At 38.3% G+C, this 25,166-nt stretch overlaps 1 protein-coding gene across 1 annotated transcript in view; it reads right to left on the reverse strand.

The window, feature by feature from the left end:
* Positions 1 to 4,728: 4,728 nt before the first annotated feature.
* The window catches only part of LOC149820503 (VIN3-like protein 1), a 40,544-nt gene continuing 20,106 nt past the window's right edge, over positions 4,729 to 25,166 (reverse strand). The window contains exons 3-5 of the mRNA XM_089982742.1: positions 7,971 to 8,604; positions 6,338 to 6,648; positions 4,729 to 6,236 (exon numbers count right to left, since the gene is read on the reverse strand). Of these exons, the coding sequence (XP_089838868.1) occupies positions 5,071 to 6,236; positions 6,338 to 6,648; positions 7,971 to 8,604 (2,111 nt within the window). The 3' untranslated portion in view covers positions 4,729 to 5,070. The remainder of the gene's footprint in view (positions 6,237 to 6,337; positions 6,649 to 7,970; positions 8,605 to 25,166) is intronic.

Raw genomic sequence — 25,166 nt, forward strand, 5'->3', positions numbered from 1 at the left:
AAAACAATACCAAAAGAGGAGGTTGGAGTAGTAGATGAAGAAGGGTCAACAGTTAACTGAGGAAGAAGCTGCAATTTGCTAGAGATAGAGATGAAGCAAAATCCACTTATGATTATATATTTATGTTAAGAGGTGAGGCAATTGCATGGTCATGCAAGAAGAATGGGTGTGTGAAACAATATACCCACAAAGCTGAGTATATTACCTGTAACATGGCAGTCACCTTTGTTGTATAGATAAATAGCTTCTTATATGATTTGAAATTGCATATTTCAAGAGATTCGATTCAACTTTATCATGATAATAAAGTTGCTATAAGATTGATTCAAATAGGAGTATATAGCTTTAAGAGTAAACATATAAAAGTTAAATATCAATATATTCATAATATGCTTATAAAAAATGAAACAATAGTTGATTATGTTCCTTAAGGTGACATGATAACATATTCGTTAACCAAGACAATCAATGATGAGGATGTTTTTACTAGACATGTGAGTCAAATGAGACTCAAGTATGTATAAGTAGAGAGTGAATAAATATCACTCAAAGGTGCATGTGCAAGGTTCGTGTTGAGAACAAGCATGGAAACACAGGGTGTGCATGCAAGGTTTCTATTGAGAACAAGCATGGAAATACAGGATATCTCTTATGGCCAAGTGAGAGATATAAGGTCATGTGGTCATAAGAGAATCGTTGGGAGGTCATCCCAATGACCACTCTCTCACAATGGTTGTATATGTTCATACATGTAATAGTTATGGATAAAGCTATTTTAACTCAATTAATCAAATAATAATTTATATTAATATACAATTACATGTATATCAAGAGATGTATCTCTTGGGTTGAAGGGATTTTTTCCAGGGAATGTCCCAAAATCAATCCCTTACAGGATTATAAGAATAGCTAAGAAAAGTCTCAATTTTTTTGGTTTACAAAAAATCATAGTGTTTGTGTAAGAGTGTTGAAAAGTCTGACCATCCTCGCCAATTCTGAGTGTAATTGTGCATGCTTCAGTCCACTGAATTGACACTTCCATATCTTCAATTTCCAACACACCCCAGCTAAAGGCCAAAATGTTGAGTCACGTTAGCAGAAGTCTTCCAACTCAAATCAAGGGTTCACCTTTGATGTTTGCCACTCTAGGGCCCACAACTAGGGGTGGGCCTGATGGGCCAAGATTTTAGGCCCGGGCCAAAACCCATCCCATTATATATATGGGTCCGTGGGATGGGCTTGAGTTATTTATTAATTTTTTAATAATATAAAATTTTAAAAAATTAACTATTGCATAGTAACTTGGTAACTATTACTATTTACCTAATTAGGTGCATTAATTTTATGAAAACTAGAAAGATAATTAGTTGGGTACATGGAAAGTTGAGAACTTGTTAATTATTACTATTTATAAATGGATTTGGGTCAGGGCAAAAACGAACTCAGCTGTCTTCACATTGACCTGTTGGGCCAATGGTCCGGGTCATGAGCTGCTCTTAAAACCAGAGTCCGTTAAGAACCGAGCCAAAACCAAGCCCGTTAGTGGTAACACAATGCAGGAAAGGGACCATTTTGCACCAAGTTATCAGCATAGTGGTTCCACCATGAGATATCCATTTGGATCAAGTTGCCAGCATAGTGGTACCTTAGGAATGGACCCCTTTTCACCATATGATCATCAGCCTAGTTTTCTTAAAGGTGAGAGATCTAATTGTGTCTAATAGCCAGGCTGGTGGTACCATAATGTCAATGCCCCAGTTGAGCAGTTTTGCACCAACTAATCAGCTTAATGGTCCAATAATGCCGAACCGAGTTTGATCCAACCATCAGCTGAGCGGTTCGATAATGGCGGAGCGACCTGCACCAGATCCGGCAATCTGGAGCGGCCTACAACCTGCACAGCCTGTATCAACAACCATTGAGCTCCCCAGGCTGGTTGACCCTGCAACAACTATGCCGAAGTTGGAGTTGTGTTCTGATGATGGTTTGTATTGATGCCTTAGAAGCATCTGTCAGTCATTTCAACTGGGGTGATCCTTAAATGTTTTCTTGCTTCCTTTACTACTCGAATATCACAAAGATTTATTTTAGCTCCTATTAGTTTATCTTATAGTAGTATTTAGCTCCTATTAGTTTCTCTTATATTATTATTCTCCTCTAGTCATGTAGTCCCATTAGTTTCTACTGTTCTTTTTTTGGTCTTGATGTAAGTTAGAGGACTTTGTGTTTACATTTGCTTCTTAGTTTCAACAGTTAACTAGGCCTTCCTAAACCAGGGTCTTCTTTTCTAGGTTTCCACCCCTCTTGGGTCTTATGCTCGGAGTTACCATGGCATAATTCATAGTCGTGATTAACGGGAGCCCCGGCAGCTGTTTTGACAGCTAGAGGGGATTAAGGCAGGGTGACCCATTGTCTGTTTGTAGTTGTCATGGAGATGTTTGCATGTGCCGATTGAGAATAAGGATATGGAGGTCCCCCGACTGCACAATTTTCCAGAGGTAATCCCTTCATTGCTATATGCAAACGATGCGATCCTTTCACGAAGGCCTCTCTACTCGCTCTATATCCAATATATCAAAGTCATTCTTAAGAAAAATGAGGATAAAACCGGGCCTTAAAGTGAACCCCAGAAAATCCCAATAATCTGGCTGGAGAGAGAGAGAGAGAAGAGAGAGAGAGAGAGAGAGAGAGAGAGAGAGAGAGAGCTAATCATCTGCCTTCAAACCTTGCTTGGTCTAAGTATGAATTACCAACAAGGTATCTTGGGCTTCCACTGGTTCGGGGAAGACTCAAGTCCGAACATTGTCAGGAGATGGTGGCGAGTAGGGTGCAATCCAGCGTTGCTTGCTGGAAAGCCAAACTCATCTCATATGCAAGCAAACTCTTCTTACTTAATAAAAACATGTGTTGCAAAGTCTCCTGCTCTTTTGGATGCTCGACTTTAAATTACAGAAATCAATCATATGTTCCCTGGAAAAGCTGTTTAGATATTTTCTATGGGCTGGTAATAATGATAGAGGGACCCAGCTAGTCAAATGGGATGAGTTGTGCCTTCCTCAGGCAGGAGGAGTCGGTCTGCGGAAATTGGAAGAATGGAATAGGGTGGTTTTGGCGTTTCTTTGCTGTTCAGTGTTCTCAAGCAAATCTCTCTGGGCTGATTTCCTCCGGGTAACAAAATACCTGGCCAAGAAGTCCCTCTGGTCGTTCAAGGTGCGATCTAGAGATTCGTGGGCACGGAAAGGAATTACTTCTCAGTTGGAAGGCTGGTGATGGTCGAAGCTGCAAGTTTTGGGAGGACCCTTGGAGACACCCCCATCCATCAGCGTGATCAGTGAAGGCATGTTGGGAGAAGCTCTTTCCCAAAGAGGTGTTACAGTTGCGGAGGCCGCTTTGCTTTTCCACCATATCCAAACGCTTTCGGCTTCACCCTTCCTAACAGGTGCCACCTATGTAACAATTCGCACATTTTCTTATCCTGTTCTGCGGCTGATGCTATTTGGAAAAGTATTTGCAATCGGTTCCTAGTTCATATTATTCCTTACAGAGATATTGGCGGAGAATTGCAATGGTGGATGAAGCAAACCATGGGGCCCAAATGGATGTGCAGATGCTGGAAATTGGTTTTCAACACACTGCTGTGAAAGATTTGGTGCATAAGAAATAGGATCGCTCACGACTCTGACATCTATTCTTATGGTAAGATGGTCTCAGAGGTGTAGGCAGCCTGTGCATTGAAGATGACGAGTCTCCCATGGTCCAAGGAAGAAGCCGTAGTGGTCAAGGCTTGGATAAAGTTTGGCATTAGACCCGACACTTGCCCCCGAGACCAAGCTCAAGGCACAGACATTCAGCTTCCAATTTGAATGGGTGTTTGAAACTGTCGTTCTGTGTGAGCGATGCCTCAGGTAACTATATCTTAGCTGGTGTAACTTATGAGAGGATGGAGCTCCTTGTGCCAGATGTGCCGCTTCTAGAAGAAGTATTGGGCAGGTTGGAAGCCCCATTGGGAAACGTTTCCATCTCCTGCTCAAATATTGCCAGCAGAAGATGGCTCAAGGCCATCTCCATTAGGAGATGGCCCCCCAGCAGGGACCATACTGTTCTGGCGGCTCTTATGCCCAGATGCAGTCTTTAATGGAAACCCCATCGTTGGAAGTGTGTCTCCTGCATTTTGATGTAAATATTGGGGACCGGATTTTTTGGTAGAATAGCTGGCCCCCGTCCCCCCCACACCCACACACACACACTCACACAACCGGTTTTTGTTGTTTTGTATTGCTCATGTTTATACTTTCCAATAAAGGTAAGGGGCCTTCCCCAAACAATTTCCTATGAAAGAAAATTAAAGAGTTTCCTTAAAAAACAATGAGAAAAGCTATCATATGTGAAGGGTAACCACTTGCTCTTTGTAAAGCTCTTACTCATCAATCGCTTTTGCAGAGAGAGAGAGAGAGAGAGAGAGAGCTGAATCTGAAGTTAGCCTGCTATTACAGAAGGGAACTATATCTATACATATAATGGGGAAGGCATGCCAACCAACACCACCGTTTCTGAGTGAGATGGCATTCACCACATATTCATGAGTATTTCTGGGGCCAGCTACAGGAGAAACGCGCTGTTGTTGAGGCACCACAATATACAAATTGAAGCCACTCACTATTTGCTATCAGCACACCAATCTGTGTGATGCATTCAACAACATTTCACATGATCCACGTGCAAGTACACTTTCATGCAAATGCCAATTTGAATGAGAAAAGTATTAAGGAATATTAAGAATAATTCACAGCATAAACTATTTCAATGAGCCAAATGACAGTAAAAAAGCATGGACAAATCACTTGGGGTGGTACTGTCAATTTCAATTTCAGTGAACCACTCCAAGACATTGAATAATTGAGGAACCTTCTCCACAGGCAGCAAGCAGGGAAATCCAGTGAAATCATTAGCAATGCTTGTAGAGAGCAATAAGAAAAGCAGCTGGAAAATGAGGGGAGGAAAAAGAATCACCCTGCTGGGAAAAAGAATTGAAAGCTGGCAACTTTCTATCCAGCTCCGGTTTATCTGGTGTTAATGCCACAGCTTGCTGCAGAACCCATTACGGGCTCGCTTGTTAGAGATGATGTCTAAAAATGAGTCCATCAATTGACCAGCCAAGCTGCTAGGATCATCAATGAGAGTCTGAATAAATGTGCTAACCACCCTCCTTTCCTCTTCGGTCGACCTTAGGCTAAACCATGTCAAAAACTTCATTCTGAAATCCTTCTCGAGGTGACCTCCTCGTTCCAACCATCTAATAATTTTCACACAATACTCATAGTTCCCATCCAGAAATCCAGACCTACCAGCAAATCTCAACGGTGAACCGTTAATCAGAGTACTATCACAATCATACGCTTCTTCATTCCCATTAAGCATTTGTTTATTGCAAAACCTTGTCTGTAACTCAACAGCTGGAATTTCCTTCAGTGGCCTTATTAACCAGTGTGAATCACCACTTCCATTGGCTCCAGCCCGTGAATTCTTCTCCTTCCCATGAGAGAGATCATCTTCTTCAGCTTCAATCACCCGCTCTGAGCTGCCTTCATCCCTTGAACAATCCAATGGTGGAGACAGGTCAGCATTCAGATCTGGGACGCAGACAACATTTAGATCAAGGGTACAAGAACTAAGGTGTGGTTCCTCTGCAGTTTCTTGCTTCATCGAATCAATCCCATCATAAATTTCTGCACAGTCCTTATCTGCATCACAGAACTCATCATAGCAGCCCTGTTCTTGTGCCCATGCTACTCGCAAGATCTTGCCTAGGTCTCGGACCTTAAACCCGGAGGAAGCATTCATTGTCCTAGAGTCTCTTTTTGATCTGGTGGAACTACCACCAATCCCCAAATTGTCAGGGGCCACTGCAGGGTCAGAATACTTGTGGATTATCTCCACACTCTTGGTAAAGCACTTAGATTCAGAGTGGCCCAAGTCTCCAACCTCTGTGAACGAAATTATTCTAAATGTGTACTCTGTGCATGGCTGCAAGTTTGAGATTAGAATCCTTCTCTGAGATTTTGGGAAGATGCAGATGGGTTCTTTTTGGTGTGTCTGCTCTCGACTTTTGCAGTACCATAGCTTGTATCCGTGGATGTTATCCGATGAACCTGAGCATGGATCTTTAAGGATAATCACCAGAGACGATGATGTAACATCTTCAAACTGGATCCTGCAAGCCGCAGGAAGCGAATCTTCTGCAGTGCAAAGGGGAAAAGCCAAAATCAAGCTTCGCAGTCATGTTGATAAAGCATGAAAGTTGTTCATATAGACAAATCAGACAGAATAAAAGTATCACCGCTTTGATTTGGGCGAGAATGACAAGCAGAACTAAGCCAAGCTTCAGCTTTCTCAATAGCAACAGCACAGAGTTTCTGAACATCACCAGCAACTGATAGCCTGCTAACGATGCCACGAGCCATCCTAGCAGACATTCCATTCACAGGACCAACCTCAGTTTCGAGCTTGCTTTTTGCATCACTTGCAATGTCATGCAGGTCTTTGAAACAAGATGTTCCGTCAAGCAGCCTGTAACTTAAGGATATACGGTAGCAAAGAACATCAACACGACGTGCATCTTTTGCAATAGCCAATTGTTTCTTCCAACACCTTCACAGAAGCAAAGAGAAGACAAACAAATCACATTCTGTAGAACCTTAGTAAACAATAAATGAAAAAACGAGTAAAATTTGGCTCTTGGTGACCTAAACAATCAGTCTGGGTTCAAAATATACATATGGGATAAAGTTGAAAAAGCCAATGGACAAACCAGAATTTGCCAGAAATCTAAGGTTTGATGAAGAAAATGCAAAATGGATGCCCATCACATGGATACCACTAAAAAGGCATAGAACTGTTTTTGCATACTTTATCATTAAATAGATAAGGCGACACCTCACAAGAGCAAATTGGGTTCATATAAGGGAACAAATCACAGAAGTAAACTGGAGCATTACTGTGACATAGATTAACATGCACGTGAGATTTTTCATTTTTGGCTCCGCCCATTTTTTTACTTTTGTATGTTTTACATAAATTTATTATTTTCCTAGGGCAACATAGATATATTTGAAATGAGCAACATTCCCTCAAACTAAAAGACTACTGCATGGATGTTGCAATAGATGTAACAAGGAAGAAAAAAGAAAAACAGAAAACAAGACTGAGATAGACTCTGAATTACACTGCTTCCAAGACAAATCATTTAGATCTGCAAAAATTAATCTAAGCATTTTGACATGCCTAAACCCTCAGGACATCCAACTCACAAAAAGCTGATGAGGAATCAAAATGACATAATGACACAGCAAAACAAGACAGGTACATAGGCATCTTCTGTTCAGTTGAGAGAAAAACATATCTTAGTTCGAATGCAACTGAAATTCCAAGGATGCCTTTGTACTCTTGGTGGAAAATTTGAAGTGGAAGTTCCAAATATTTTTCAAATGACTCTGATTTCAAAACTAGGTTTAGCCTTCATATAGTGAGACAAGGAGGAGGTTACATTTAATATGAACAGTAACCACATGCAAAAGAGATGGGCTTGAAAGAGATTATTTGTTATTTCTCACATATGTAGTGCTTTTACATGTTCTGTGCAGCTAGGTGTTTCATGGGTCTTTGCTAGCGTAGGTAGCTTCCCAGTGTATTCAATGTTGCAGACAGTTTTCAATAATCCTTTATTCTATTAATTTACAAAAAATCAAAAAATCAGTGTAAAGGCATGAAACCAACTCTAAAAAGAAATGATCTTTAACTATGCATGGCTAATTAGTTAACCAGAGAATACAAACCGCACTGAAATGACACTAGTTCAAATTGGCTGATGAAGTAACAATGCTTTAATGTATAAGCAACTTCAATTAAGCGATGCAAAAGGAATTGCATAACACAGAAGGCATAAGGTCGCCATAAGGTACAAGAACAGTCACCCAATTATTCCCGAGACTTTTCCGCAGGATGGGCAACAATAACTACCATCCAGTTGCATCAATTGCCCAAGATCAACTATTCCTGCTTTTTGGTGCTGAAGAGCGCATTCAATGTGGCATGATAAACCGCATGAATCTCCTCCACTGGATTCAGATGAACAGACAAACCAAAGGCTTGGATCCTTGTTGTCATCAAACAAGTGGCAGATGCAACATGAGCACCTCTTACAAAATGTGTCATCTAAGCTTAAAGTTGCTCTGCAAGCAGAGTTTTTACAGACCCAACTACTGGTACCACTGACATCAGAGGACACATCTATTATGGATGGAAGGTGAACAGGATTTTCCCCTTTCCTCTGCTGTTTTTTTGAAGCAATCTGATTGCTGTTTGATATTGTCTGACTTGAAGTTTTCCGGTTTTCTTGATTCTTGCATCCTTTGGTACCCATTGATTTAGATGCAAGTTTTGAAATGCCTGAAATCTTCTTATCCTTTCCAGAGTGTGCAAGTTCCTTCTTGGTACAAGACTGGAGAAACCCTTGAATAGTTTCTTGACCTTTTGAAATTTCTTGCACATGTCCACTTTTCTCTGGTGTGCTCAGACCTCCCGAAGACAAACTCTCTAATTGCAAAGCTGAAACAGAATTGTTCATGAAAGATAAAGCACAATACATAGGAAACATATCAAGCTTACTAGACGAAGCAATAAGCACCTTGTATATGCATCTAGCATGGTTTTAACATCCACAAACATCAAACTTATGAGGAACAAATCAAATAGGTATCCATAAAATGCTTAGATACAAAGGAAAACTAAGATAGAACGAGATATTTGTATTTCAAGGCAAGGTTCAAGCTGTCCTGTAGTAATTCTTGTGATACGTCAACACATGCATCTAGACCCACCACCAATTCTGGTAATTCTGGGGTTTTATCATACTTGAACCACAATTGTTTTGTAAACAAGTTTGTTTCTTTACCACCTCAAGTGGACGAAATGTTTGAATCTTTGGTGTATGGATACCATGGTCATTTCTACTCACTAGTCATGATATCGGGGTGCTTAATGAGCCAAGCTTCTCATGAGAAGCTCCAGCTCAGCTCAGTAAAGTTCAGTTGGAGTTTTTTTGTTAGTAAACAAGCTGGCTCAATATAAAATAGATTTATTTATATAAACAAGATTTGAAGCCTAAGCTTAGGCCCACTAAAGCTCAATAAGCTCAACAATATTGGCTAGGGATTATTACAATAGCCACCACCATTTTGCCAGTGTTGCCTCCTACAAAGTGTGTGTTTTTAACACCCAGGCCTCCAAAATCAATAGGTGAGATGATTCAAATTCCACTTTACTTTTGGAACTGTCACTATTACTTAAAGGACCCTTCAATAAAAAGGCCTTCATGTGTTCTGAAATTTTCTTTACAATTATGTCAAGAATTTTGTAAATATCCATTAAAAATGATAGAATTGTTGCCAAAACATACTTGACGAGTGCGATACAACTCAAAAAGGATAGGTAATTAGCAATCCATCCTTGTTACTTTCTCACCATTCTTTCCTCTGCCAATAACCACCCTTGCACAATGCTCCATCAGAGACATCCTAAGGTAATGAAAATTGGATGAGATTTTTATTCAAACTGAGGTTAGAAAAGCCCTCTGGTCTTTAGCCAAAGGCAAAGCCGAAAGACCAAAAGTGTTGGCACTGAAAATTTTCAAGTTTTTTCTAGGACTGTTAAAAAGGACTTGCTGTAATTTGTGGAGTTCTACCCAAATGGCAAAATGCTTAAGGTGTTCCCACTCCGACTTTTTCACCATGTTTTAAGGCATTAAGTGGAAAATACAACAACAACAACAATGCCTTCATCCCAAACAATTGGGGTCGGCGATATGAACCAAAAAGAAAATCATTTTGGGTCCTCCACATGAATCCTTCTCCTCCAATCATTTCTATCCAATGTCATGTCCTCGGTGAGGTTCAAAGCATTCATATCCTTTCTTATCATCTCCATCCAAGTCTTCTTAGGCCTACCCCGACCTCTTTTAGCTAATAGATTTTCCCATTTCTCCATCCTTCTAACCGGAGCATCATTAGGCCTTCGCCAAATATGCCCAAACCATCGTAAACGATTCTCACTCATCTTATTTTCAATGGATGCAACGCCTACCTTCTTACGTATTTCCTCGTTCTGAATCTTATCTTTTAGTGTATTTCCACACATCCATCGAAGCATACGCATCTCAGTAACACTCATTTTTTGAAAATGATGTCTCTTGGCAGCCCAACAAAGAAGTGGACAATTTTGTTGCATTTGATGGCATGCATGTGACCCACATGAAAAGCAAAAGTTTATCCGCAGTGGAGAAATTTTCAGCACCATCAAATGCACCCTAATAGATACAGGCCAATTTCATCATTGGGGAGATTGTACAAATTGGTGACTACAATCCTAGCTCTAAGGCTTAACCAGTGATGAATGATAATATTTCACCATATCAGTGTGATCTCAGAGGTGGCAGTCAAGTATGGATAATTGCATTCCCTCAATCAAGATATCTAAAAGGCATGCATTCCTTCTCAAAGGTGATTAGTTAAAGCTTTTGACTCTATATGTTGGGAGTATTTGTTTTCCAACATGGTGATGGGGTTCAATGACACGGATTAGAAGGTGAAAAATCTGGTAACAAATGCCCCTATTGTGTTAATAGTGATGGCATTGGTGGCGAGTGTTTCAGAATTTTCAGACTGAGACAAGGATACCCTCTCCCATTTAATACTGCATTAGAAGGTTGGCCAACATTATTTAAGAAAGCTAGAGAGATTGGTTTCATAGAAGGACTAGACTATCAAGTACAAACCTGCAGACAGTCATCCAATTTGATGACAATATTCTTGTCTTCTGGACGGCTTTGATTCCAAAAAATATGCAAGACCTGGTTACATTGAAGGTCTTTGCAATAGTCTCACGGTTGGACATCAACAAAGAAAAGTGTGCAATTGTTGCATTTAATTCTGATCAGTAAGCTTGTTTTAGATGTGATTAATATGTGCACCATAAAATACATGTTAACATAGAAAGGATATAGAGCCTAATGGTTAGAAAGTATGGTTCCTCTGGCCACCTCTCCATAAAGTTACACATATACTTGCGCTTACATACATGTCTCTGGGTATGTGTGTGTGTTTGTTTTATAAACCTGGCAGATTATGTATTGAGCTTAGTTCCAAACAGCCCACACTTGAACTTAAGGGTGCACATGAGCCGAGCTCGAGCTGAGCTTTAGCTCTGTTGAGCCAGGCATGAATTTTAAGTGTACAAACTCGTCTTGGGTTCGAGCTCGGCTTGGCTCAAGCCGAATTGATTCACTTAAAAAAATAATTAAAACAAGGGATAGAAGGCGGTATTTGAACCTCAGACCTCCTACACAAATGACCAACACCCTACCCACTTGATAAAACCTCTTTTTATACTTATTATTCAACAAAAAATCTACATATCCTAGATCTAGCCTCTATATCACTCTATTAGCCAAGCTTAATCAGGCTAATTGAGCTTAATAGAACAAGAGTGATCATACTCGGCTTGTTTACTTACTCGGACGAGTCTGAGCCTGTTTAAACGAGTCGAGCCCGAGCTAGCTCGGCTCGTTGTGCAGCCCCACTTGGACTAAGCTGACATGCAACCCTAGTATTTGCAACTTCTCAATGAGGCATTCCACAAGAAAAAATTAAAACAGCTGCTTTTCTTTGCAAAAGAAATTCAGAATACTCTAAGTTTCTTTAAGAAAAAAAAAATCGAAAATAATACATTGTTATTGTAATTTCATGAAAAATTTAAAACGTAGTAAATATAAAAAATAGAGGATTCTTGAATCCTAGAAAGGAGTGTATTAAATTGGAAAAACTAAAGGTCCAAATAGTTTGATAGTTTTTTAATTTTTATCATACATTAATGATAATATTAAAATATACTGAAAAGGACTTTTTGAAATATCATGATGAGTTATCATCAATCTTGCTTACTGAAAATATCATGACATTATCACATTTCAAAATATAGTAGATATTTGTGACCGGTCATAGTGTGTCATTGTTAAATTATGTAAATCAAGCTTGTAATTTCATATATATATTTTATATATATAAGGTAATACATATACATATATTATATATATGTATATGTATTTACCGATGATATATATATAATATATATATTCCTATCTTTAGTCTTAGGGGTAGTTTAGGTATTTTACACATTATTTTTACGAATATGTTTTGTATTTTCCTTTTCTTTTTCTTTATTTCCTTTTTTTCTTTTTATTAAAGCATTGTACTTACCTTGGGAGGGGCCCAACACACTAGTCGTTGGACCCCCTCCAACGGTCACATTTGTGACCGTTGGAGGGGCTCCAACGACTATGTGGAGCCCCCTCCAAGGTCTCCTAATGCCCTATAAATATGGGCACTCCCTCTTGTATTTCTCTAAAGGGTGTTGGGGATTATTGCCCAACCTTTTTATTGTTTATGAAACTTATGAGTGCATTTGCACATTTGTGATTTCGTGATTTGTGCTTTTGAGCACAAGTGTTCCAAGTGTTCTTGGTGTGTGTATGTTCATACATTTATATCGTTCCATCGATTATAGTATCTTGTTAAAGATACTTTTACATGGTATCAGAGCCTCGTTGAAGAAGAAGAATTGTGATTTTCCTCCGTTTTGAGTATCTTGAAAAGTGTGCCTTTAAGCTTTTTGAGATTGAAGTGGATCATCTTCTTCGGGCAATATTTTAGAAGCCTCTTTTATCAAGAAAGACGCGGAAAATACTTAAGGTACGTATTGTTTCTTGTCTTCTTTCCTCTCTAATGGGCGAAAAAGACTCCCATTTCTCTCTTGGGTTTAAGCTTAATGGCTCAGACTATCATATTTGGGCCGGTAATATGGAAGCCCACATTAAAGGAAAGGGGCTTTGGGGTTACATTCATGGGTCAATACCGGAACCGGAACCCAAAATCACCATCATTGAAGGAGGAGATATTAAGATCCTTGAAGAGGATGAGAGACAAAAGGCTCTTGAAGAATATTCTAAAAGGCATGATGATTGAGAAATGAAGAACTTCAAGATCTTATCTTGGATTTTTTCATCCGTTGAGACCAAGATAAACGCCAATATCATCAAATTTAAAAAAGCTTTCGAAGCTTAGTTGTATCTTGAGAAAATGTACACTTCAAGAGACTTATCTCACAAATACTTTCTCCAAAAGAGGGCTTTAACCCTCCAACAAAATCATATGACCATTCGGGAGTACTTTGCCGAATTATCCTCTATTTGGGACGAGTTTGCCATCCTTGAACCAAAATGGAGTGGAGAAGCTATCGAATTAAGGCACAAACAACTTGAGGAAGACCGGTTCTTCAATTTTTTAAACGGTCTTAGACACGAATTTGAACAAGTTCGGTCCTCTCTTCTTTTCGCTTTTACATCTCCCTCCCTTGAAGATGTTATCACCAAGCTAAGTGGTGAAGAAACCCGTATGGGGATTAGCAAGAATAATCCTAGCATTCTTGTTACCTCTTCCACTCAAGAAGATGGTGAATTGGTTAATGTCGTGTCAAGACCCGGGAATAACATGAAGACCTATAGACCTCCTCATTTCAAGAATCAAGGAGGAAATGATCGGTATGGCAAAAGGGACTATAGCAAACTAACTTGCCACTTTTGTAAAGAACCAGGACATATCAAACCTATATGTCCTAAATGGAAAAAATTAATTGCAACGGCTATGGCATCCTAAGCAGAAGAACGACCATCATCAAGTGAGCCTCTTTCTCTTCAACAAATCGTAGATGCTTTGCAACCTCTTCTCAAGGGAGGCATTTCTGGAGCCACTATGTCCTCTTCTTCCCTCGGTAAGACATCTTGGCTTTTAGATTCCGGGGCATCCTTTCATATGACCCCAAGTACTTGCTCTCTTTCAAATTTTTCTAAAAATTCTCTTCCATCCTTTGTCTCAACCGCGGATGGAACACCTCTTGAGATTAAAGGAATAGGCAATTTTGAAAGACAAGATTTTTTTGTTCCAAAAATTCGTCTTACCCCAAAACTTAATTTAAATCTCATTTCCGTCTCCCAACTCTCGGACCATGGTTGCGATATAAAGTTTTCTTCTAATAAATGTTGGATACAGGATCGCCAGTCCGGGAGATTGATTGGGGAAGGCTCTAGAAGAGGAGACCTCTATTACGTTGATTTTCTTCAAGTTCCCAAGAGTCAATTTTGTAATGTTGTTCAAAACAAAGATATTCATGTATGGCATAAGAGATTGGGTCATCCCAATATTGTTAAAATCTCCTATTTGCCTTTTATTAAACATCTTTGTAAAAGTGATTTTATATGTAATGAATGTATTCTTGGGAAAATGAAGTGTTTGCCTTTTTCTCAAAGATCCATGTTTACGACAAAACCTTTTGAAATTGTTCATTCTGATGTATAAGGTCCGGCTCCTGTGATGTCCAAGGGAGGATTTTCATACTATGTGATTTTTGTGGATGACTACACTAGGTTTTGTTGGATTTATTTCCTTAAACATAAACATGAAGTTTTTTCAACTTTTAAAAGTTTTCATATGATGATTCTAAATCAATTCAATGGATCCCTAAAAATCCTTAGGTCTGACTCTGGAGGAGAATACCTCTCAAATGAATTCAAAAGTTATCTTGAAAATTTTGGTATTCTTCACCAAAAATCTTGTCCGAAAACCCCTCAACAAAATGGGTTAGCCGAACGAAAGCATAGGCACATCATTGAAACAACTAGGACCATACTCATTTCACAAAACATTCCAAAGAATCTCTGGGTTGAGGCAGCCCTTACCTCTGTCTATCTGATAAACAGACTTCCATCGAAAAATTTAGGCAAAATTTCTCCCTTTGTAAAATTATACAAGAAGGAACCTGATTATAGCAGGTTAAGGGTCTTTGGATGTAAATGTTTTGTTCTTACTAATAAGAATGACAAACTTTCTCCTAAGGTCATTCCTTGTGTCTTTCTTGGCTATTCTGAAACCCAAAAGGGTTTTCGTTGTTATGATGTCAAAAGTAATAAGCTATATGTTTCCAGAAATGTGAGTTTTTTGGAAAATCTTAGTGGATTCGAACGTTGTGAATCTCATAATGAGAATGTGGACTATTCTTTTCTATTTGATTTACTGAATAAAGACGATGATTCTAGTGATAATTAGTCAGATCAAGGTAACTTAAATGAATTTGAAACTGAGGAAAACATTCCCTTGCTCTCTTCATCACATCAACATATTGATGAAGGGTTACCTAGAGACCCTATCACCTATACTCATAGAGATCGAAACAACTTTAGAAGTGCTCTTAAAAGATATGATGATACTGGTCCAAGTGCTCCTCAGAACGAAGTAATCCCTCATACAACCGAAAGAAGTAGAAAGACTCCTTCTAGGTTTATTTCCTATGACTCTTTTTCACCTAAATATAGAGTGTGTCTTAGTGTCATTCATTCTTATATAGAACCTAGAAATTTTGAAGAAGCACAAAAGTACCCTGAGTGGATTAGTGCAATGGACAATGAACTTGAAGCTCTGAGAAAAGCTAAAACTTGGGAGTTTCAAAATCTTCCTAAAGGTAAGAAAACAATAGGGTGCAAATGGGTTTTCAAAGTAAAGACTAAAAGTGACGGATCCCTTGAAAGATATAAAGCTCGATTAGTCGCAAAATGATATAGTCAAGAGTATGGTATTGACTATGAAGAAACTTTTGCTCATGTAGCTCGTATGGTCACTGTCTGATGTCTTATAATCGTTGCTTCTATCAACAAATGGAGCATCTAACAAATGGATGTTAAAAATGCTTTTTTAAATGGTGATTTAAACGAAGAAGTTTATATGGATGCTCCACCTGGAATGGAGACTCCCAAGAGAAAAGTGCTTCGTATTCAAAAAGCACTTTATGGCCTAAAACAAGCCCCCAAGGCCTAGTATGATAGGTTTAACTCTGTAATGATCGAAAATGGATTTGTTTCTTGCTTTACTGACACCGCTCTATTTGTTAAAAAATCCAATGCAGGGATTGTGATTTTATTATTATATGTTGATGACATGCTCATCACTGGGAATGATTCTAAAGGGGTTAAAAGTATAAAATCTATCTTGAAAGATAAATTTGAAATGTCTGATTTGGGTTTCCTAACTTACTTTTTGGGGATTGAAGTAGCATACTCTCCTAGAGGATATTTCTTATCTCAAACTAAGCTTGCTTCTGAGATCATTGACAGGTCAGGTATTACAGATGAGAAGATTTGTGAAACTCCTGCAGTAGTAGGGGCAAAAATGAAAATTGATGATGGGGTTCCTCTTTCGGATCCTACACCCTACAGACAGCTTGTAGGATTTTTGATGTATCTGAGTATTACCAGACCAGATATATCTCATGCAGTCCATACTGCAAGTCAGTTTCAGCATGCGCCTACATTCGTTCACATAAGTGTCATCTTGTGAGTCGTAAGATACATAAAGGGTACTCTAAATAAGGGAGTTTTCTTGTCCTCTTCATCCGATTTAAAATTGATTCCTTATACTGACTCTGATTGGGGAGGTGACCCAAATAACCGTCACTCCACCACTGGTTTTTGTGTATTATTAGGAGACTCACTAATTTCGTGGAGATGCAAGAAGCAACAAAAGGTGTCGCTCTCCTCAACTGAAGCTGAATATCGTGCTATGGCAACTACTACCATGGAGATTGTTTGGATTCATCAACTGATGGAAGACATGGGGATCACAATTGAAGGGCCCACCAAGCTGTGTTGTGACAACAAGAGTGCAATCTACATTGCGAAAAATCACACCTTTCATGAGCGGACTAAACACATCGAAATGGACTGTCACTATGTTCGTGAAACATATCTCCAGGGAGTCATTGATCTCCCTTATGTCACCTCCGAATACCAGTTGGCAGATTTCTTTACTAAAGCCTTGTGCGCTCCGCGGTTCAACTTCCTTCTTGGCAAACTATCGGTCATCTTGCCCTAAGTTTGAGGGGGGGGTGTTAAATTATGTAAATCAAGCTTGTAATTTCATATATATATTTTATATATATAAGGTAATACATATACATATATTATATATATGTATATGTATTTACCGATTATATATATAAAATATATATATTCCTATCTTTAGTCTTAGGGGTAGTTTAGGTATTTTACACATATTCTTTTTACGAATATGTTTTGTATTTTCCTTTTCTTTTTCTTTATTTCCTTTTTTTCTTTTTATTAAAGCATTGTACTTACCTTGGGAGGGGCCCAACACACTAGTCGTTGGACCCCCTCCAACGGTCACAGCTCCAACGACTATGTGGAGCCCCCTCCAAGGTCTCCTAATGCCCTATAAATATGGGCACTCCCTCTTGTATTTCTCTAAAGGGTGTTGGGGATTATTGCCCAACCTTTTTATTGTTTATGAAACTTATGAGTGCATTTGCACATTTGTGATTTGGTGATTTGTGCTTTTGAGCACAAGTGTTCCAAGTGTTCTTGGTGTGTGTATGTTCATACATTTATATTGTTCCATCGATTATAGTATCTTGTTAAAGATACTTTTACATTCATGTGGTAAGAAATGAAGACCTTATTCATCACAGAATTTAATGGGAAAAAGCATTGAAGAGACTGAAATCTAAGTACTACATTTTATTTGATGCCAAGAACAGTGTCTTTTTCCAAGTATCTATCATAGAAAAAAAGAAAAAAAATAACTTACAAAAAATGAAAAGGCACTTCCAGAAAAGGATAGAGGAGAAAAATAACCCTTGTTTGCATGTATTTATAAATGGCTTCTTTTATATTTATTTTAAATAGCAACTTTTCATGCTTCGAAGTTATATTTTTACTTTTTTTAAGCAAGTTTAGAACTTTTGACAAATAAAAATAGAAACCACCCCTTTTATAGAACAAGAGGGACCTCTTTCTTTTCTATTTCTATGCATCTTCACCATTCCACCACCACCTTTTCTTCTTCACTGCCATCACCACCACCACCATCATAACTACCCCTTCTTCGCCACCACCATTACCACTCTTCATCATTGTTAGCATCACCACCACCACCATTGTTATTACCCTTTCTTCACCACCACCACAACCACTACCACTATTTTCCTTCTTCAATAACACCACCAACACTACTGCCACTACTACCCTTTCTTAAGTATTAAGACCACCATCACCAATCACCATCACCATCACCATCACCACCTTCAATACCAAAATCACCAACCTCAGAACTATGCAAGAGAGAAAAAGTAAAACTTTATGTACATGTATATTCTGTACAATATAATTTAACCTATGATGCTTTTAAATGTTGTGATGAAAATAAGGCACCTACATGAGAAAAACACAGAGATGGCCTTGAGGCCTCTATGAAAAGATCATGCCTCACCCCACAGTCTGAGAACAGTATATTGTGGCAAAGATCATGGGAGGGTCCAAAAACATGGCTTAAATTTATTTAACAAAAAAAAAAGAAACAATTTGTTGCACATGGAAAGGAAGATGTGTAGACTCACCAACTTTAGAGCACATTTTTTTCAAACCGAGTGAGTGTGGTATGTTAAAATGTACCTATTATATATATATATATATATATATATATATATATATATATATATATAAATTCTGTTTATTACATCAATACCCGATAGGGGTATTTTTGTAATTTCACAGTTGTTTTAGAAAACAACTATTTTTTCTTTTTTGAACAAATGTAATTTTTACTTTTTATTTTTTTCATTTCTTTTTTATTATTTTTGAGGACCTAGAGGGGCTCCAACATAGAAGTCGTTGGAGCCCCCAACGGTCACAAATGTGACCGTTGGGGGCTCCCAATGACTCTATGGGAGCCCCCTTTTGGCTCTCCTTTTGAGGCCCTTTGGCCCTCCTTTTTCCTCCTCCTCTTGTATAAATAGGGGTGATCCCCTTGTGTATTCTCATCTTGGAGAGCTCCTCTCTCTTTTCAATAAGAGGCTTTGTATATTGTTGCCTTCTTAAAGGCTTGTGCTTGTATTGTCCCTTCGTGGACTTGTGATATTTTCTCTTTTATTCATTGTTGTATGTGTTTGTATGCACTCTTTATATTTCCGCAATATCTCATTACATGGTATCAGAGCCACTCGATTCTTGAAGGAAAGGTGTGGTTTGTGTATCTCTTATTCTGGTGGACATCTTCTCACTTCTTGGCAACATCATGGAGACAAAGATTGATCTTTCTTTCAAACTCAATGGAAAGAACTATATGATGTGGGCATCGGCAATGGAGAATAATCTCAAAGGGAAGAAGCTTTGGGGTTATGTCATGGGGACCGTTCCGGAACCTAAGCTTATGCTCACAAAAATGGAAGAAGATCAAGAAAAAGCTCTTGAGGGAGATGTTCGTCTCAAGGCCATTGAAAATCATCAAAAGGAAGTAGAAGATTGGGAAAGCAATCACGCAAAAATCCTTGCGTGGTTTATGAACAATGTGGAGCTTAAGGTATGTGCTAATATAGCTAAATTTCGTAGAGCCAATGAGACTTGGTCCTTTATGAGGGGTATGTATACCCAAAAGGATCTTGCAAGAGCATACTTCTTGCAAGAAAAAGTTAGAACCACCAAGCAAGGTGATTCTAGCATTCAAGACTACTATAGTGCCCTTAACCCACTATGGGATGAATTGGCTCTTTTAGAGCCAAAGTGGGTTTCTATGGAAGATGTTGATTTAAGACAAAAACAAATGGAACAAGAGCGATTGTTTCAATTTCTTTTTGGGCTACGCCCCGAATTTGAGCAAGTGAGATCCTCACTTCTCCATAGATCTATTTTTCCTCCTATTGAGGATGCTATTGCCGAAATCACTCAAGAGGAGACAAGGCTTGGCATGAGTAAGCATGTTGATGAAGTCCTTGCCGTATCCAAACCGGGTAACAATGTTAGAACCTATAAGCCTCCTCATTTTGGGAAACAAGGGAACTACAATGGAGGAAGAAAAATGATTGTTTGTCATTATTGCAATGAGCCGGGTCACATTAGACCCGTTTGTCCAAAGCTTATGGGAGCCTTCAAGCCTAAAGTAGCCTCTCTTGAAGAAACCACCTCCAAAGAAGATGAAGGCAAAAACAATGACATTAAAGAAACTCTTGGACAAATATCTATGGCTATCCAACAAATGCTTAAAGTTTCTTCCTCCACATCGGGTGCGGCCATTGCTTCAACATCATCACCCGGTACGTATTCTTGGATCCTTGATTCCGGAGCTTCTTTTCATATGACCCCTCATGAGAATGCACTTAGTGATGTTTGCATCAATTCAAAGGACTCTTGTGTCTCAACGGCCGATGGAACCTTTTTGAAAATTTCAAGTATTGGCTCTTTTAAAGATTCTCAAAATTTTTGTATTCCAAAAGTAAGAGTTGTTCCCAAATTAAATTTAAACCTTTTTTCGGTTTCTCAAATTGCCGACCATGGATGTGAAATATCTTTCTCATCTAATGGTTGCTTTGTGCAGGATCTCCGGTCCGGAAAGCGGATTGGGCAAGGCCATAGAAAGGGAGACCTCTATTATATAGACCATCTTGATCTCCCTACAAACTTTTTTTGTTCTTATGTCCAAAAAAAAAATATGGAAACTTGGCATAAAAGACTTGGTCATCCAAGTTATTCCAAAATGTATTTCTTTCCTTTTGGAAACAAATTTTGTAAGGAAAAAAAAATTAATTGCAAAGATTGCATTTTTGAAAAAATGAAGTCTATTCCTTTTCCAACTAGATCTTTTTTCTCATCAAGGCCTTTTGAATTGGTGCATTCGGATGTTTGGGGTCCTTCTCCGGTTATGTCTAAAGGGGGTTATTCATATTATGTTACGTTTATTGATGACTTTACTCGGTATGTTTGGATTTATTTCCTTAGTCATAAGTCGGAAGTATTTACTTTCTTTAAAGATTTTCATAAAAAGGTTCAAAATCAATTTCAAAGTAACATATCTATTTTAAGATCCGATTCCGGTGGTGAATACTTATCTCACGAATTCCAAAACTATTTAAACCAAAATGGCATTTGTCATCAAAAGTCATGTCCTAGGACTCCTCAACAAAATGGCCTAGCGGAAAGGAAACATAGGCATATTATAGAAACCGCTAGAACATTGCTTGTGTCTAGAAATATTCCAAAAAAAATTTGGGCGGAAGTCGTTCTTACCTCAACCTATCTAATCAATAGAATGCCCTCTTCTAAGTTAAAAAATGCTTCTCCCTATGAGAAACTCTTTAAGTTTTCACCCGATTTTAATCGACTTCGTATTTTTTGTTGCAAATGTTTTGTCCTACTACATAAAAGGGATAAGTTATCTCCCAAAGCAATTGAATGTGTATTTTTTGGATATGGTGAAAATCAAAAAGGGTATAGATGTTATGATTTTAAGAATGATAAATTATATGTTTCAAAAGATGTAACATTTCTCGAAGAAGTTTATATGGATCCACCACCCGGAATAAATATTAAGCAAGGTCAAACACTTCGGCTTTTAAAGGCATTATATGGTCTTAAACAAGCTCCTAAGGCTTGGTATAATCGTTTTAGTGATATCATGATAAAATTAGGATTTCATTCTTGTTATACTGACACTGCTCTTTTTGTTAAAAATGCAAGTTCTAGTATCGTAATTTTGTTGCTTTATGTTGATGATATGATTATCACTGGAAATGATCAAAGTAGTATTATTAATGTTAAAAATATGTTAAAAGATAATTTTGATATGTCTGATTTAGGTTTTCTCAGATATTTTCTTGGAATTGAGGTTGCATATTCTCCTAGAGAATATATTTTGTCACAGATGAAGCTTGCTGCAGATATATGTTCTAAGTCTGGGATTTCTGATGATAAGAAGGTAGAGACTCCCGAGGTTATTAATGCCAAGTTGCGGTTAGAGGATGGGGTTCTTCTGGAAGATCCTACACCGTACAGACAACTCATTGGGTTTCTTACATATTTAACCATCACCAGACTAGATATCACTCATGCGGTTCACTCAGTCAGTCAATTTCAGCATGCTCCTACAACCGTGCATATGAGTGCGGTTCTCCGAATCATCCGCTACATTCGGAATACCATCAATAAAGGGCTATTTCTATCCTCCTCTTCCCCTTTGAATCTTCTTGCTTATACTGATGCTGATTGGGGAGGTAATCCCAATGATCAAGTCTCAACTACTGGTTTTTGTGTCTTTTTAGGGGACTCATTGATTGTCTGGCGATGCAAGAAGCAGCAAAAAGTTTCACTATCATCCACTGAAGCTGAGTACCGGGCAATGGCAACCACAACAATGGAACTTGTATGGCTTCGCAGTTTGCTTAAAGATATGGGAGTTGATATTACTGAAGCCTCAAAGTTGTGTTGCGACAATAAGAGTGTCATCTATATTGCAAGCAATCATACTTTTCATGAACGTACGAAACATATCGAAATGGATTGCCACTATATTCGTGACGAATTTTTACGAGGAACAATTGCTCTGCCATATGTCACTTCAGAATATCAGTTGGCAGACTTCTTCACTAAAGCTCTTCCGGCTCCTCGGTTCATGTTTCTTCTCGGCAAACTTTCCGTCCTTCCCCCGTAAAGTTTGAGGGGGGGTGTTAAAATGTACCTATATATATATATATATATATATATATATATATATATATATATATATATATATATATATATATATATATATATATATATATATATACATATATATATATACATATATATATATATAAATTTTGTTTATTACATCAATACCCGATAGGGGTATTTTTGTAATTTCACAGTTGTTTTAGAAAACAACTATTTTTTCTTTTTTGAACAAATGTAATTTTTACTTTTTATTTTTTTCATTTCTTTTTTATTATTTTTGAGGACCTAAAGGGGCTCCAACATAGAAGTCGTTGGAGCCCCCAACGGGAGCCCCCAACGGTCACAAATGTGACCGTTGGGGGCTCCCAACGACTCTATGGGAGCCCCCTTTTGGCTCTCCTTTTGAGGCCCTTTGGCCCTCCTTTTTCCTCCTCCTTCTCTTGTATAAATAGGGGTGATCCCCTTGTGTATTCTCATCTTGGAGAGCTCCTCTCTCTTTTCAATAAGAGGCTTTGTATATTGTTGCCTTCTTAAAGGCTTGTGCTTGTATTGTCCCTTCGTGGACTTGTGATATTTTCTCTTTTATTCATTGTTGTATGTGCTTGTATGCACTCTTTATATTTCCGCAATATCTCATTACATGGTATAGGGAATAACTAAATAGCATACTCATTCACCAACAACACCATACATACACGTATGAGCCTGTGTGCGTGTGTGCATATTCTTTGCCCTAACTGTGTGGCTATATGCTATTCTTTGTCATACAGGGGAATAAAAGAGGTATGGTTATTCATCTGTAAGCTACACTTGCTTGAAAATGGTAGACTTGTTAAAATGTAGCTCCTAAAATCATTGTAAATATAAATATATATATTTATATACATAGAGATATATTTACATATAATATATTATATGTACATATATCTCTATATATATAAATATATATATTTATATATTTTTACCCGAAAGGGCATTTCTGTCATTTCCTGTTTTGCGCATATTCACTTTTAGAATATGCTGTAATTTTCTTTTTATTTTTTACTTTTGTAATTTCTTTTTTTTCTTTTTATTTTTTATTTCTTTTAAGTGCATTGGGGGTCCCCCAATAGAGTCGTTGGGGGCTCCCAACGACTCCTTTGGGAGCCCCCCCTTTGCACCTTCTAACATTTGTATAAATAGGGGTGTTCCCCCCTTGTATTTCCTAAGCTTGAGAGTCTCAAGCATTTGCTTTTATATATTGAAATACATGCATTATTGCATGTTTATTATTTATACACTTTTTGTGTATTTTGTTCAAGTGTTGTGAGAGTGTTTTCGTGCACTTCTTTTATAAGGTTTTTATGCTTGTTTATGTATTGTCTCTTCGTAGACAATTTCACATGGTATCAGAGCTCGGTTGGTGATTGGAGATCGTGAGATCCGCCTTTGTTCGAGTGCCTCGAAAACCGTGCCTTCAGATTTTTTGAGATTGAAGTGGTGGATCTTGCTTCTCAAATATTTTAGAAGGATCTTGTGCTAAGAAGAAGTTGAAACATCGTATTGGTACGTCTTCTTTCTTCTTCTCTCTACGTCTTAATGGGTGAGAAAGAGTCTCACTTTGCCCTTGGCTTCAAGTTGAATGGGTCCAACTATCATATTTGGGCCGGGAATATGGAGGCCCACATAAAAGGAAAAGGATTGTGGGGTTATGTGCAAGGAACAATTCCGGAGCCGGAACCCAAGATAACCATAATGGACGGAAGTGAAATCAAGATTCTTGAGGGAGAGGAAAGGATCAAAGCTCTTGAAGAATACTCAAAGAAACACGACGAATGGGAAATGAAGAACTTCAAGATTCTTTCTTGGTTCTTCGCATCCGTCGAAACGAAGATTAATGCCAACATTATCAAATTCAAAAAGGCATCGGAAGCTTGGCATTATCTCGAGAAGATGTATACATCAAGAGACCTATCTCATAAGTATTACCTTCAAAAGAAGGCCCTCTCCCTTACTCAAGGTGAAATGTCTATTAGAGAATATTTTGCCGATCTTTCCTCTATTTGGGATGAGCTCTCTATGCTTGAACCAAAATGGAGTGAAGAGGCAATTGAACTCCGCCACAAGCAACTTGAAGAAGATCGTTTCTTCAATTTTTTGAATGGGTTGAGACCGGAATTTGAGCAAATAAGGTCATCACTTCTATCCTCATTCACTCCTCCCTCTCTTGAAGATGTTCTCACCAAATTAAGTGGTGAGGAGACTCGTATGAATTTATGTAAACAAGGACCAAGTGTTCTTATGGTTCCTTGTAATTATGAAGAAAATAATGAGGTTAATGCCGTATCAAGACCCGGAAATAATGTAAAGACCTATCGTCCTCCTCACTTTAAATTCCAAAATCAAGGAGGAGATGGTGGACAAAGAGGGAAGCGGGACTATAGCAAGACTATATGTCACTTTTGTAAAGAACCAGGACATATCAAGCCAGTATGTCCCAAATGGAAGAAGCTTCTTGCTATGGCCACCACCGGCG

This window comes from Nuphar pumila, chromosome 12 (genome assembly GCF_984573655.1).
Source record: "Nuphar pumila chromosome 12, dmNupPumi1.hap1.1, whole genome shotgun sequence".
In the NCBI taxonomy this organism is placed as follows: Eukaryota; Viridiplantae; Streptophyta; class Magnoliopsida; order Nymphaeales; family Nymphaeaceae; genus Nuphar; species Nuphar pumila.